Source organism: Zerene cesonia, chromosome 18, assembly GCF_012273895.1.
Source record: "Zerene cesonia ecotype Mississippi chromosome 18, Zerene_cesonia_1.1, whole genome shotgun sequence".
In the NCBI taxonomy this organism is placed as follows: domain Eukaryota; kingdom Metazoa; phylum Arthropoda; class Insecta; order Lepidoptera; family Pieridae; genus Zerene; species Zerene cesonia.
Window position 1 is genome coordinate 4,478,524 of NC_052119.1, and position 14,677 is coordinate 4,493,200.

At 32.6% G+C, this 14,677-nt stretch overlaps 4 protein-coding genes across 7 annotated transcripts; 2 read left to right on the forward strand and 2 right to left on the reverse strand.

Annotated features, from left to right (window-relative positions):
- Positions 1-10: 10 nt before the first annotated feature.
- On the reverse strand, positions 11-7,344 carry LOC119833921 (Hermansky-Pudlak syndrome 1 protein homolog). The gene is made up of 11 exons (XM_038358155.1): positions 6,961-7,344; positions 6,032-6,178; positions 5,474-5,586; positions 4,382-4,600; positions 4,059-4,180; positions 3,841-3,976; positions 3,638-3,761; positions 3,265-3,545; positions 2,573-2,723; positions 2,060-2,253; positions 11-1,344 (listed from the first exon to the last, which is right to left on the reverse strand). The coding sequence occupies exons 1-11, from the start codon at positions 7,054-7,056 to the stop codon at positions 1,167-1,169; spliced, it is 1,761 nt and encodes a 586-aa protein (XP_038214083.1). The 5' UTR covers positions 7,057-7,344; the 3' UTR covers positions 11-1,166.
- An 879-nt stretch (positions 7,345-8,223) lies between these two features.
- LOC119833876 (dihydroorotate dehydrogenase (quinone), mitochondrial) lies at positions 8,224-10,115 on the forward strand. Its single transcript, XM_038358090.1, has 5 exons — positions 8,224-8,406; positions 8,485-8,694; positions 8,783-9,177; positions 9,329-9,666; positions 9,865-10,115. Exons 1-5 carry the CDS (start codon positions 8,383-8,385, stop codon positions 10,077-10,079), a joined length of 1,182 nt encoding a protein of 393 aa, XP_038214018.1. The 5' UTR covers positions 8,224-8,382; the 3' UTR covers positions 10,080-10,115.
- Positions 9,917-11,775, reverse strand: LOC119833877 (ATP synthase subunit s, mitochondrial). 4 transcript variants are annotated; one of them, XM_038358092.1, is made up of 4 exons: positions 10,984-11,143; positions 10,623-10,908; positions 10,297-10,560; positions 9,917-10,053 (listed from the first exon to the last, which is right to left on the reverse strand). In XM_038358092.1, exons 1-4 carry the CDS (start codon positions 11,002-11,004, stop codon positions 10,034-10,036), a joined length of 591 nt encoding a protein of 196 aa, XP_038214020.1. In that variant the 5' UTR covers positions 11,005-11,143; the 3' UTR covers positions 9,917-10,033. The 4 variants fall into 4 exon arrangements, with proteins under 4 accessions (XP_038214020.1, XP_038214022.1, XP_038214021.1 ...); XM_038358094.1 differs by lacking the exon at positions 10,984-11,143 and adding an exon at positions 11,544-11,775 and having other exon boundaries at positions 10,017-10,190; XM_038358093.1 differs by having other exon boundaries at positions 10,017-10,190; positions 11,060-11,195.
- A 455-nt stretch (positions 11,776-12,230) lies between these two features.
- LOC119834066 (ras-related protein Rab-4B-like) lies at positions 12,231-14,572 on the forward strand. The gene is made up of 4 exons (XM_038358347.1): positions 12,231-12,252; positions 12,799-12,879; positions 12,962-13,294; positions 13,408-14,572. The coding sequence occupies exons 1-4, from the start codon at positions 12,231-12,233 to the stop codon at positions 13,620-13,622; spliced, it is 651 nt and encodes a 216-aa protein (XP_038214275.1). The 3' UTR covers positions 13,623-14,572.
- The last annotated feature ends 105 nt before the right edge of the window (positions 14,573-14,677 follow it).

The following is a 14,677-nucleotide window of genomic DNA, read 5'->3' on the forward strand; positions in this document are numbered from 1 at the left end:
AAAGAACAGATAGCAAGTACACTTTATTAATTTTTTTAAATTGTTAACAAATACAAAAATTCGAATATTGGCAACATATTGGCAAGAAATGGATACACATATTCTTAAAATCTTAAGCAGACTAGAATTTAATACATTATTGTAAAAAATGTATTTCAATAATATCACTAAATTGGCACTATTACTATTCTCCAGTGATTTCAAAAGTATATTAAATCATTTAAAACTAAATGGGCACCAAAGTAAAACAATACAATACAATAATAAAATATAAGTTAAATCTAATCACTAATCAGACTACTTCTTACTAGTAGTTTAATGTTTTTAAAATAATATGGAATGTTCATTCCTGTAGTCATTGTTAAATATTTAGATAATTATTTGTCTGGTGCTTGTTCAATATTTTTTTTTTTATAATCGTGAAGTTTTACTTAATAGAGTTATTTAATAAATAGTTCTTAATTCCCATTACATCCTAAACAATAAAAAACAATGTAAAAAAAAATAAAAAAAGATTAACAGACAAAACCAACAACACGCAGTACAGTAGAATTGAATTGGTAGTCCATATAAAATGAGGCGTTTTACTCACTTAAATTCACATTGATTAAGATAACAATAAGGATATAAAAACAAAATCTCATTACAATACTCTAATTACAGTAGAAACCAATATACAAATAAAACCCCTACCTAGATTAAATACCTAGATAAATTAGGTATATAAAAATAGAAGTAGGTAAGTATCAAAGTTTGCAACTAATACATACCAAAAATAATAATACAATAAGTAATTATTGTATTTTTATTTTACCTAAACCTACCTTGTACGAGTAAATATTTGCCAACTTCATATTCTTTGTCGTTAATAGATAATGTACTGACTACATAATTTATCAATAAAAGTTTTTTTCAATATTCTGAGCAAGTTTTAGTAGTTCGTCAAAAATTGGCGCCCTGCTATCCGTTTACTAATATTCCATTAGATATGAATTAGAACTGTCTCTAGAAGTTCTACTCAATCTGCATAGAATTTCGTGAAAATTTTATCACTTTCTAAATCATATTTTTACTGAACCTATTTAACCTAAGTATGAAATTAATAACCACTCTTTATTATTTCAGAACAACGAATTCCATACAGTTTTCAGTATTTTTTAATGTATTCACAATAAATCAGACGCAATAGCGGGATTCTCTCCAGCCATCTCGTAAACGGAATGGGCAAGTCGACGCGCCTGTTGCACGGCGGTAGACGCCGGCAGTAAACCCAAGTGTATACAAATAAGCTCTTTTATGCTTACGCCTTGATGGTCGTTCGGGAATACTAGCTCTAACAGTTGTCTGTAAAAAAAAATTGGTAACTTAATATAATACGTGTTTTTGTCAGAAATTCTTAATTTACAGTTACAAAATACTGACAGGAAAAATTAATAGGTAAAAAGGCCTCTAAATAGGTCAATCTATGGAATTATAATAACATTGTTGTTAACATGGGCATTTATTTTCTTCTTATATTGTATACTTTTAGTTCAACAAGAATTGAAGAGCGATTATTTTTCATAAAACAAAAAAAAAATAAAACAACATTCAAGACCCCAAAATTATACCTACTATCCTGCTTCTATATAACAAATCCTTCGAAATCAATAAAGGAACAAAACCAACCATAAACTAGAAACTGGAACTTGGAAAGAACGTTGATGAAAACATAAATTTAATAAACATTTTCGGCTATTACAACGAGAAACAAGGCGTTGATCGATCGAGCATGATAGGCCCAATAAAGCAAACAGTAATGCTTTATTGGTCCTATCATGAATGGGATCCGTCAGGAAAGTGTGTCGGAAATTATCAGAGCGCGTGCCCTTGCATTCTGCAGCGGGTTGCTAGCGCCGCCCGTAAACGTGGACGGGTAAACACACTCAGGAGGGCTAATCGCCCTTATATTTCCTCAACACCGCCGGACAAACCTATTTGCAGGGGCGATGTGAAAAAAATTAGGTTAGTCGTGTGTAAGCGTGGTCCTTTGTGGTTCTGCAAGCAGGCAGGCACTCACCTATAGAACGTGGAGAGTATGTCGCCTGGGGCGAGCGCGCGCAGCGCGGCCGGGTGGTGCGGCGCGGGGCGCACGGGCTGCCCGCGCCGCTCCCACCACTGCACCGCGCACACGTGCAGCGCGCCGCGCCGCCACGTCGCCGCGCCGTAGCCCTCGCGCAGCGCGAACATCGTGCGACGCATTATGTCGCGGATCTGGTGCATCGCGGATGCGAGCCATTCGTTAATTGAACGAGCAGAAGATATATTTAACTCGGTTCTTTATAATGCTTTCATTAGTTTTTAAATTTATAAAACTAGCTGTTCGCCCCGACTTCGCCCATCGTATAGCCCATATATAGCCTATGCCACTCAGTGAAGTTGCAACTTTCTCATGATGAAAGAATCTTAGAAATCGGTCCAGTGGTTTTGCGTGAAAGTGTTACAAATATAAAAAAATACAAAGTATAAAAACCATACACAATTACAAAAGGACAAGAACGATTTACGGATACGTATATATTTAAAAACTTACAGTATCTGGTGTCAGCATATCAGCGCAGTCTGCCATATCGGGAGCCAAAAACCTTCCCGTGGTCCGATCCACGTAGATGAAATGAATGAGCCCCGGAAACTCTTCCACATACTTGTGCAGGGTTAGGGAACTACTCCCTTCCATCTCACCCGTGAAACCCGAATTAAGCGAAATAATTGATAGCACATACCGACACAATTCAAACAAACACAGACTATGCAATCCTATATGTTCAGACCAAATTATTTGGGGGTATATAATTATTAGACCCAACTGCGGATACCTTTTTTAATGAAAGCGAATATTGGATGCTAGGTACCATTAGTAACCAAGCTTTACATAACTAAACACTTAAATGGATTCCAGAATGCAATTCCAAATAAAGCTCAAAAGAATACCATGGATGAGCATTCAACATAGATCGATACTGATAAAAGTCGACACAAAATCATTCGACATTTGTACGAGGCTCAATCAGATGGCATATCCAAAAAGATCAATAACCATTATCGCCAAATGAAATATGATACATGCTTTTTTTTTTTATATTTCAAATTTACTCGGTACTGTTTTATTTTATATAAATGCTATAAATGATAATTAAATAATGCAAAATGCATTTCAATGCATCCAAACCGATCATATTTTAAAAAAATCACATTTATGGACATGCTAAACATTGAAAAGGATATGATCCCAAACTGAAGTAGCGCCTAGCTTTCACTTGCAGGAACTCTATATATGGTGCCAGTAGTATCCGCAGATCCTTCAAGGGTTGTTCCAGTTTAAGACTTGGAATATCTGGCTTCAATTGTTCGATGACTGCTTCTAAAGCCGTATGCATTGCCGTAGCCGTTGTTTCCGGAGTCAAAGGTGTTGTTGTGGTACATGACTTCCTTAGTTCCAACATCCGGCTCGTAAGTCGTGCACAAAGATTTGCATTGCCCTTTGTTTTACGCAGAGAATCGGTTGTCTGCAAAAAAGGATAACACACATTTTTTTTCTCTCCAAATTTTCTGCATATTACGTAAAATATGAATATTTATAATTTTAACCTCATTATACCTTTTTCAATGCAGCTTCTAGAGAATCTAGAGATGCTGGTAATAATTCCAAATTTCTTTGAAGTAAAATTCGTCTTAAATTTGTAAGTATTTGACTAGACATATGAGCAGCTATTCCTACATCCCTGAAAAAATAAGTTCGATTAATGACATTATTAAGAGGTTTTAGTGGTAAATATGTTATTAACTAACTAGAAAGTATACCTCAAATCCATATCAATTAGCACAACAAAAATTACTCTGGGTGCAACTTCTATGAGATGCAACGAGTGCGGTGCGCTAGGACTGCAACCACTTCCCGCACACATGTGAACTATAGCACTGTTCTCTTCTGATAACCCTTCAATATAAGAATATACATTTTATATAACATTGTTATTGATTTACCAAGTTGCCCTTTTTTCATACACAGACAAACTTACAAGGCAATCGCAAGTTTTCACTATCCAGATTTTTTTCCAAATCCCTCCAATATTCTTGGGCAGCTATGCATTGTATGCTCAATAAAATTAAATCTGGTGGCATGAGATCTTCACTGCCACGGCTACAAAGGCAGAATAAAATTGGGCCAATCAATATTTAAAACTCATTTAGCAACATAAATATTATTTAAAGTATACATTATATAATATATAACAAAATAATATTCTAAAAAATTTGATAAATGAAAGACTTTATTTTTTACTCACTAATTTATTTTTTACACATATGTTATTATACTTATACTTATTTATTTAAATCATACCTTGAATACAAAGCAAGCATTTTGTCCCCCACATAAAGCATTAAATGATAATGCGGGTGAGGTGGCTTCAGTTCTTTAGCAACACTTTTAAGTGCATTAAGTGCAGCAATAGTGGCGCCACTCTCTCCAATCACACCGCTTGCACCAGGAATCGAATCACCTTTCAAACGGCTGTCCAAGAGCATGGACAACCAATCTTGATAAATTGACGAATGAAGGCTAGAAACCAGGAATGGGACAAAATTACTAAAGGGGAAAAAATATATATTCAGTTTCAGTGTCACAGATTTAGTGTACTATGATTATTTTCCTGATACAGATACCATTTCATAAAATCAGTTGGGTTGAAACCGCAATAAAATATCAGAAACAATCATTAAATCAGCATAACTAAATAATGGACATTACATAGGTCTCAATCAAATGAAGTGTTCAAAATATCTTCCAGGTACTTCCAAGTTGAGGATGTACATGTGCACAAAACAACATAGAAACTTGTACACGCTTTTGGAGGCAGAATTAATTTTTAGTCACATTTCCTCTGTTGTTGTACATTGCCCATAAAGAACATCTTTGATGTAACCCTTATAAAAAAAAACGAACCAAATTAGATCTAGAGATTTTAGAGGAGATTTTGGCCATGATATGTTAGGCCATACTTCCAGGATCTACTGACTGCAATAGTGGCTGCAAAACCGAGGGACGAATTAAAATTGATTAGGTATACAGTATAAAATCTCACTCGCAATTATTGTAATGTATAGGAGCATAATTTTTTGTAATATACAATATTCTTCTCTGCATTTTCTCGTTGTTTGCAAACATTTTAAATATATATCTGCAAAGCCACCCCAAGCGAAAATCATACCCCTAAACCAGAATAGAAATAAACAGATTTTTCAATTTATCTGTTCATGTGGATAACATCACAACTGCTTTAATGGTGCATCTCTATTACAAATACTACAAATAATGTTGTGATCATTTGGTGGGGGACATATCTATTTATAAAGATGCAATATTTTATAAGATTTGTATCATTAAAACTAAAGACAAGGGCATCATTATTGAACATATAAAATAAGAACTTACAGGTTAATATTCTGTCCACATATATGCTGTACTAATGTCTTACAGTCCAATAGCTCCCTGTGGGAGTCATCCACGCTATCTTCACTGATAATCATAAACACATGGTCCAACCACTAAGAACAAATAATATATATATAATTTGCAAGGCAATATTTAAATATCTTCAAGTTAATATGAAATATTCAAACATATCATAGATGAATATTTTTATAAGGTACCACTACTAGCATTCCGCCCGCGGCTTCACCTGCATGAAATTTGGATATATTGCTTTCATCTCCCTATTTCAACTCCTTGTATCCTTTTTTTCGTGATAATAATCATCCTATGTCCTTTCCCAAGTTCATTTCTACCTTCATACCAAATTACATAAAAATTGGTTCAGTGGTTTAGGCGTGAAAGTGTAACAGACGGACAGACAGAGTTACTTTCGCAATTATAATATAAGTAGGGATAAGTAAACATCTGATTATTTCTTAGCCATTCTTAAATATTATTTTTTTAAATGTATATAAAATGCATTCCATACATGTTACTAATGAAAATTATTGGTTTTACCTCATCAAAAACGATGGATGTTTTATCTTTGCATTGCATGGATGTGTAGGTATTACTAAATTGAGCTGCCATTATACGCTGCGATGTTATGATTGGTGACAAAAGTTGTGAGACATGGTGACTGTCAGTTATTGTTTCATTGGCTTCCTGAAATAAAAATTTGTATATATAGTAGAGATGCCACAAATAGTTGATTGGCCGAATACCGAATACCGAATATTCGGCAACGCTGTCGGCCGAAGCGCCGAATATTCGGCGCGAAATACACGCTAAAATCAATACACGGGGCACGTTCGCTGGAATAAGACAAGTAAAAACCTGTTTTCCTCGTTGCGTTGGCGCGGCAGGAGATTGATGGCTATTTGTTTCAATTCAATTGCAAGTAAATCACGTCAAGGATAGTCGCCTAGATAGGAAGGCCGGTCCTTACAAGTGGTGGTTAGCAAACGAAAAACAATACCCAAACCTTTCGAAATTTGTTAAAATGTATCTTTCTTCTCCTGAAAGTAGCGTGTATAGAGAGGTTATTTTCTGAGGCTGGTATCATTTACGATGAAAAGCGTAGTCGTTTGCTACCAATAAATGCTGAAAAGCTTGTTTTTATCCATCACAACTTACCACTGATCAATTTTAATTACTAAAGAGTTGTAATTTGGAAATACATAGATAATTTTGAGTAATATGTCTTTTTTTCATTGATTTGCTATTCGGTATTCGGCCGAATAGTACGTATTATTCGGCCGAATACCGAATAGCTGCCGAATATTCGTGGCATCTCTAATATATAGTCAAAACTGTTTAGAACATACAACACATCGTTAAAAACAGATTTTGACTGTATATTTTATAATTTTTTTACACACTACATACACTTACAGCAGGAAAGTTGAAATAAGTAAGAACGTTTAATTAAATGTTAAAATACCTACTTGGTCATTAAAAGATTTCATTCGGCGCAAAAATTCTTCGTCCCATTTAGAATACAATAAATCATTTACACTGTCGAAAATTAGAATTGCCTTCATGATTATAGTTCAATATAAAAGTGAATCAAAGTAGTCGGTTAAATTAATAAGAATGCGGTTTAAGCTACACACTTTAAAAACAATAACACAAAAAGCTGCCTTAAATATTTGTGACACAGATCAAGTTAATTTGTGACAGTTTACACCCCTCGACTTAAATTCCATACAATAATATACACAACAACCAGATAATTTATTTTTGTTGAAATTTTTATAACAGCAATAAAAAATGAGTTGCATAAATAAATACTAATCTAGTTTTATATTTTAATCATAAAAATTATTTTATTGTGCACTTTTATCTGACAAATGACATTCGTAAGTCATAGATTATACAAAATTAATAATGCTATCGATTGAGTTCCACAGAGCAAGTTATATTGTCATTTTGTTGGAAAAGTATTTATATATAACTAGGAAGCTGGTGCTTCCGATTTCGTTCGCGAATACTGGAGGTTTTGATAAAATTAGGTTTTAGGTATAGATATAACACTTTCCTTTACGAATTTCTGCAGAACATTAAATGTTCCAATCTCGCAGATCTTAAAATTTATAGAAAATGCTCATTGCGTGTACCAAATTTTGTAATTGCACAATTTTTTACATCTCTATACTGCATCATGCTTCTCAGTTTCCGAAATAAGCTTTAGCCTGTATGTTACCTAGACAATATATACCATTATATATCTCTGTATGTATGCTTATTGTGTAATAAGTACAAAATCACCGCTTTTAACCGCTATCGCATCGCTACAAAAATGAGTGAAGTTCAAAAAAATTTAGAAAATTGAGTATTTTTGATGTTGACCATCACCATGTTGACTAATGGATATCTTGTGTAGTTGTACATCTCTAGAGTTAATTTATTAACTCGACTAGTCTAGCCTAAACGATAAGCAAACTTTAAAATAAATTTTCAATTTAGACAATAATGTTCACAACTGCACAACAGCGATCTAGCACAATAGCACTCTCTACCATCCTATGTCAAGATATAAAATAGTTCCGTTGCGACGTGACATTAGTAAGAAAAGAAAAAATGTTTCGGTTAAAGATGGAGATTCCAACACCACTTCATAATCATTTTTTTTGTTGTATTTTTCAATTTAATTTTAAAAAGACATTTAATGCATTATACGTACTCTGTGGTTGAGGCCAATTAAATGGTGCTCAATCGTCAAACGTCAGTGTAATGTCAATAGTTTATTTACACTTACTTTAAACTTTTACTTTATTGATTGTACTTATTAATAATATAACAAAAAAATACTAACGGCTGTATATGCATTAAAACATATCTAAGGCAAAGCCATTAAAAAAATAGCCATGAGTCGCGCACAAAATAATATGGTTCGTTTTGTTAATGTTGATATTTTCAAGAAGGTTAACATATTCATCAGTTAAATGCAATACGTCTTTTTATTACAGAAAAAGATTAAATCTCTCTGTTACCTTACATTAGGCGGTGCAATTTCTTATCAAGTAATATATTACAAAAAGGATTTCAGAGGTTATTACGAAAATGTATTACAACCTGTAAGCCAGTTATTGAACCCTGAATGGGCACATAACCTTGGTGTATCAGCATTAAAATATGGTATTTTTCCTTCTGAAAATTTTGATGACCCTGCCGTGTTGGTGAGATCTCAATAAAACTTAATTTACATAAATTGCTTGATAATTTTGTAGTGAGTAAACATTTTATAATATAAAATATATATTTTAGAAAACTACGTTTTTAAATTACAATCTCAAAAATCCTATTGGCATAGCTGCTGGCTTCGATAAGCATGGTGATGCAGTGAAAGGCCTAAGAAATATTGGTTTTTCTATTGTGGAAATTGGATCAGTGACACCTGAACCTCAACCCGGCAATCCAAAGCCTAGAGTCTTTCGACTTCCGGAGGATCAAGCTGTTATTAATAGATATGGCTTTAATAGTGAAGGACACAACATTGTCTTTGATAAAATTAAAGACATGGACAAAACACTCTTAGATAAAGGATTACTGGGTATAAATTTGGGCAAAAATAAGAATTCCACAAATGCAATTGGCGATTATATATTAGGGATACAGAAATTTTATAAAATAGCAGATTATTTTGTTATTAATATAAGCAGGTATTACTCTTTCAGTCTTCATAGGACATATTATTATGTATGTTTACAAAAAGAACAATAATTACAAGTTAAAAAAAAAACCACAAAAGCATACTGGTTTGTTTTCTCTTAATATTTATTTAATAATCAAAATAATTTATTTTATTTTTAGTCCCAATACTCCAGGATTGAGGTCCTTACAGAACAAAGAAGAATTACAGAAACTACTAAATGCAGTCAACAAAACGATAGAATCTCTAGATATAGCAAAAAAACCTCCACTATTACTTAAACTTGCCCCAGACTTAAATATTGAGGAAATGAAAGACATTGTATCTGTTATTTTGAACAAAAATACTAAAGTTGATGGTCTTATCATATCCAACACAACAATAGATAGGTCTAATCTGAATAATACAGAATTTTCTCAAGAGTCTGGTGGACTCAGTGGGAAGCCATTGGGAAATAAATCTACAGAAATGATAAAGACCATGTACAAGCTCACAAGAGGTATGTTTTACAATTGTCATATAGTTACACAATACAGAAAATATTGGTTATATTAAAACAGTTAAGGAACATTGTTATATTTGTTGAATTAGATTCATGATTGTAATTTTTCTGCATGAAACAATTAATGAACAATGCAAGTGGGGTGGGGTTTACTTTTCTAGTACATAATAATTTCTTCTTATATTTTTACTACAGGAAAAGTACCTATCCTTGGAGTAGGTGGTATATTTAGTGGACAGGATGCCTATGAAAAAATACTAGCTGGAGCCAGTGCTGTGCAAATTTATACTGCCCTTATATACTATGGACCACCAATTGTAACAAAAATTAAATCAGAATTAGCCGAGTTACTGCAGAGAGATGGTTACAGCTGTGTTGATGATGCTGTTGGAAAGGGTGTAAAATTGTGATGAACAATAAAAATACAATATATGTTACAACAAATCTATTAAGGTTATATATTTATTTTGTTACTCAAAAATATTATATTTGTTATTAAACTCCCACTTTTTCTTCTTCACCTGAAATATATGTTACCATAGATTCAACAAAATAATATTGCATAAATTATATTTACAGAATAAAATGAGCAATACAAAATTAAAAACAATTATTATTACTTTTTACCTATTAGTTTGCAGTTGGGTAATTTTGATTGTATATGTTTCTTGCAATCTTCAAGATTATTTACACCCGATAATTTAAAGAGGACCAGTGTTTGAAGTTTGTTTAAAGAACTCAATTCTTTAACACCCATATCTGTGACATTAACACACTCTGAAACTTGGACATGGGTTAATGTATCCTTTCCATGATTTAATCCTTTCAAAGCTCTGTCATCAATGTATTTGTTGTTGTCCAGAATTATTTTCCACAAGTCTGTGCATCCACCTGAAAGTACTCATTATATGGTTATGAAAGACTAATCAAAGATATTATTGTGGTAAACATACTTAGATGGGGGAAACCATAATGTGATATTGAAGAACCCGTTCCATCTATTTCAGTCAATTTAGGAACAGACTGTGTGTCTGGCGGTAAAGAATTGTAATCTGTCTGCTTTTTTCCATTTGCCCAGACTACTTTACCACCATTTCGTAATACCCATTCAGCACATGTACGGTCGGGCCCCAAGAGCTTTATACGGTCAGGGTCTGGTTTATTGAACATCATGTTCACGTATTCCCAAAAAGATCTTTTTTGAAACGTAGTACGCGCATTTTGTCCAAATGTAAGTATCTACAACAAAGTTGCACAATTAAACGAAATAAAACATTGTTACATGTAATCAAGCGATTGCAATCAAGGACACACATTTTTCCTAATACACAACATTTTTCAAATTTTATTTTTAGAAATTTGGTGCTCAGACTAGATCAATCACAAATACCTAGTCCAAAGCGTAGTATAATAATACGGGTAGTAGTATAATAATACGGATATAGTGCCCTCTCGCGTGATATTTTACGCCTCGATTTTGAAGCACCATCTGATATTCTTAACAAGAACTAAGGACACACACTCATGCATAGATTCACACATGTATACATATATACGCATTATATTGGTAATTGGACCCATAGATTATACACATTACACTTGTATATTGGACCTTTCGACTTATTTATACATTTTGTTCCAAGTTCTAACCTTGACGTGTAACAAATATAGGAATGTTTTGGCAACTGAACATTCACAAGAAAGACATAACAAAATAGTTATATACACGTACTGGGAAATAAAAAAACATTACAGAGGATTTTAAATAAAACAACTTAATATATATGAAATTACGTCTTTATTATCTATTTTTTATTTTTACAATTGCGATACTTGTTATATTATTTTACATTGTAGCTACAATAAATACTCACTATATTCACAACACGACACAAAATACCATAAATTACTAATTATTATATCGCGGAGTATATAATAATTAGCGTAGTGCCGAAACTGAGAGCAACCTCAACTCGAATAACGAACGAACTAATTTAGAAATTATCTTACAACTTCTGTATCGTGGGTTTACAATTAAGATCATACTTTTAAAATAACTAATAAACAAAGTCAAACGTCGGCGCCGGTAACAGCGGCCATTATACTAACAAACAATGTTGACATCATAAATATAAATTAAACACATTTCTACTGAGTGTTGCTATTGTTTTTAATTGACATAACGAATATACTGATAAAAATACGTAATAATTGATCATAATTGTTAATCTTTACAAAAGAATGTTTATTGTATTTATTAAAACGTATAGTCAATTTATAAAAATAGATATAATTTTATGAAAATGTAAAGCAGAGACATCTATTTTAAATCTAACCAAAAGGAAACAGTTGTTTCATGTTAAGCTTAAAAGATAGCTCTGCTATCTTTTTCGTCGAGGCCCATGTAGGCGAGTGTCCACCCCTGACCAGTCTAATGACAGATGGCATTACCACCTAAACTTGTTAACATCGTTTTGATATCTATAGTCTATGTCCCAAATGTCAGTGAGTAGTTTCTTAAATAAAAGTGCTCTGTGGGGCAGTATATAAGTGTATAATCTATGGTGGGGGTTTCTAATGCAGGTAGGTACTACTCACTCGGTAGGCTGCCGCGAGTCATTGACAGTTAAATAGATATATATCACATTATTTGTATGGACTTGCCATGGATGTAACTGTACTATTTCTGTGGGACTTGCAGCCTTCATTGACGGAAAAATATAATTTACTTAAGAATATATGAACTGAAAAATACTGTTTTAAATCTCGAGAGAAATCTTTCCTTCGCGTTGGCTGTATTGGTCTTTACTCTTTGGTAGGTGCCTGTATTACCTACTCTGCAGTAGCCGTAGGTAGGTACAATAGGAAAGGGAAAACGGGGAAAACTGTCAATTGTCATCGTATGTTATTGAAGTTTGGATTGCAGATTTTATTTGCAAACAAATAATTTTTATTGGGGTAAAATAGTTCTTTCTAATTGTCCACATGTAAAGTTTATGCGTATAGACGTGTAATAGAAGGATTTTTAATCATGTCGGAATCATATGGTAATTATAATTGGGTTGATTATAATAACTATAATATTTTGAATTCCCCATGGATCGCAAAAAATGTCTATTATTGTTTCAGAATATTTGTTCAAATTCCTTGTAATCGGAAGCGCAGGAACAGGCAAATCGAGCCTCCTTAATAACTTTATTGGAAATAAGTGTATGTACTATCTACTACTACTACCTTCGTTTACACCACGCTTGATTGAATCTATAATTTAAATAAACGATTTATTTTGTAGTCAAAGAAGATAGATGTCACACCATAGGAGTGGAATTTGGTTCTAAAATTGTTAATATTGGTGGTAAATCGACTAAACTCCAAATATGGGATACAGCAGGTCAAGAAAGGTTCCGTTCAGTGACACGCTCGTACTACAGGGGAGCTGCAGGAGCATTGCTTGTGTATGATATTACATCTCGAGACTCATTCAATGCTCTCTCTAACTGGCTAAGAGATGCATGCACCCTGGCTAGTCCCAATATAGTAATATTATTGGTTGGAAATAAAAAGGATTTGGAAGAATCTAGAGAGGTCACATTTTCAGAGGCTAGCCAATTTGCACAAGATAATGGTAAGCTAGCTTAATCAACATTTCTATATTTGGACAGTGAAACTTAATATTTTTCAGTCAATACAATAACCTATGTATACAACCTACATATACATATTTTAAAAAATTTTCAGAGTTGATGTTCCTCGAAACCAGTGCAAAAACTGGTGAGAATGTAGAAGAAGCATTCTTGAAGTGCTCAAAGACAATACTTGCTAAAATAGAGACGGGAGAGTTAGATCCAGAGAGGATAGGGTCTGGTATACAGTATGGAACAGGCACTTCCAAGAGATTGGCTGCACCAAAGAGACCAGCAAGGACACCATCAGATTGTGCATGCCGTGTCTAAATCTAAATTATTTAGCCCTTTTCATGCAGCTTGACTGATTAACATTTTATTTAACTATACTATATAAAGTGATACTTATAATGTTGAAAATTGTCTAATATCGACCCAGTTTATATGAATTAATCTTGAAAACATTCAGGATTGTAAATGAAGTTGACTATCATTGAAGATAAGAAATTAAATTTATTTACAGGTATATAATGCCATTATGTTCAACATTTATAACTTGAACACAAAATTTAATTAGATTAGTGTATTCTATCATGATGATCAAGCTAAACTTTTATTACTGATAATGGTATAAATTTCAGATTTAGAAAAAAATCATTCTCATTTCTCATAAGTGCTAAATGCACTATGATATAATTAGAAATAATAATTGAGTATTGTTTAAGAGCAAATGAATAGCAGTTTAATTTACAACATTATGTTCAAGATCAACATGTGTAAGGTAATTTATGTTTCTTTATAAACCAAATATATATTTGTATTTATACACAGTTAGAAAGGGTTACTTTATATCATGTTTAATATTTTAGTTTTTTCGGATGCAATGTAATATTCTGATAATGCTTAATGGATAGGTGTAGAAAGTGAATTAAAAATTCAATCATAATTATTGTCTATAAATCTGTATCGATAAGGCATAAGGAATCTCGAAATTATCCCTCCTGTATATTATATTTATAATGGTTACATATTTATTTAAGTGTTTATTTGATTAAGTAAAAAATATTATTGCTTTTGTAATTAAGTAACAATTTCGTTTTATGTGGACACTTTCTTTTGACCAAATAAAAATTAAAGATTGAAGAATTAATTGGTAAATGTGAACACTATTATTTTAAAAGTAATCTATAAGTACATATTCACTTTTCTCTAATTTAGTGCACAATTGTAAGTGTGTTGATTGTGACAATAAAGCGAAGTAAACATCACATTGTTTTCTATTTTAATCTTCAAAATATATCAATGGCATTATGTTTCATAATAATTAATTTCACTCATAATTTATGCTCAGTAAGAACCTTTAAAGAGATAACAAAGTCTCATTT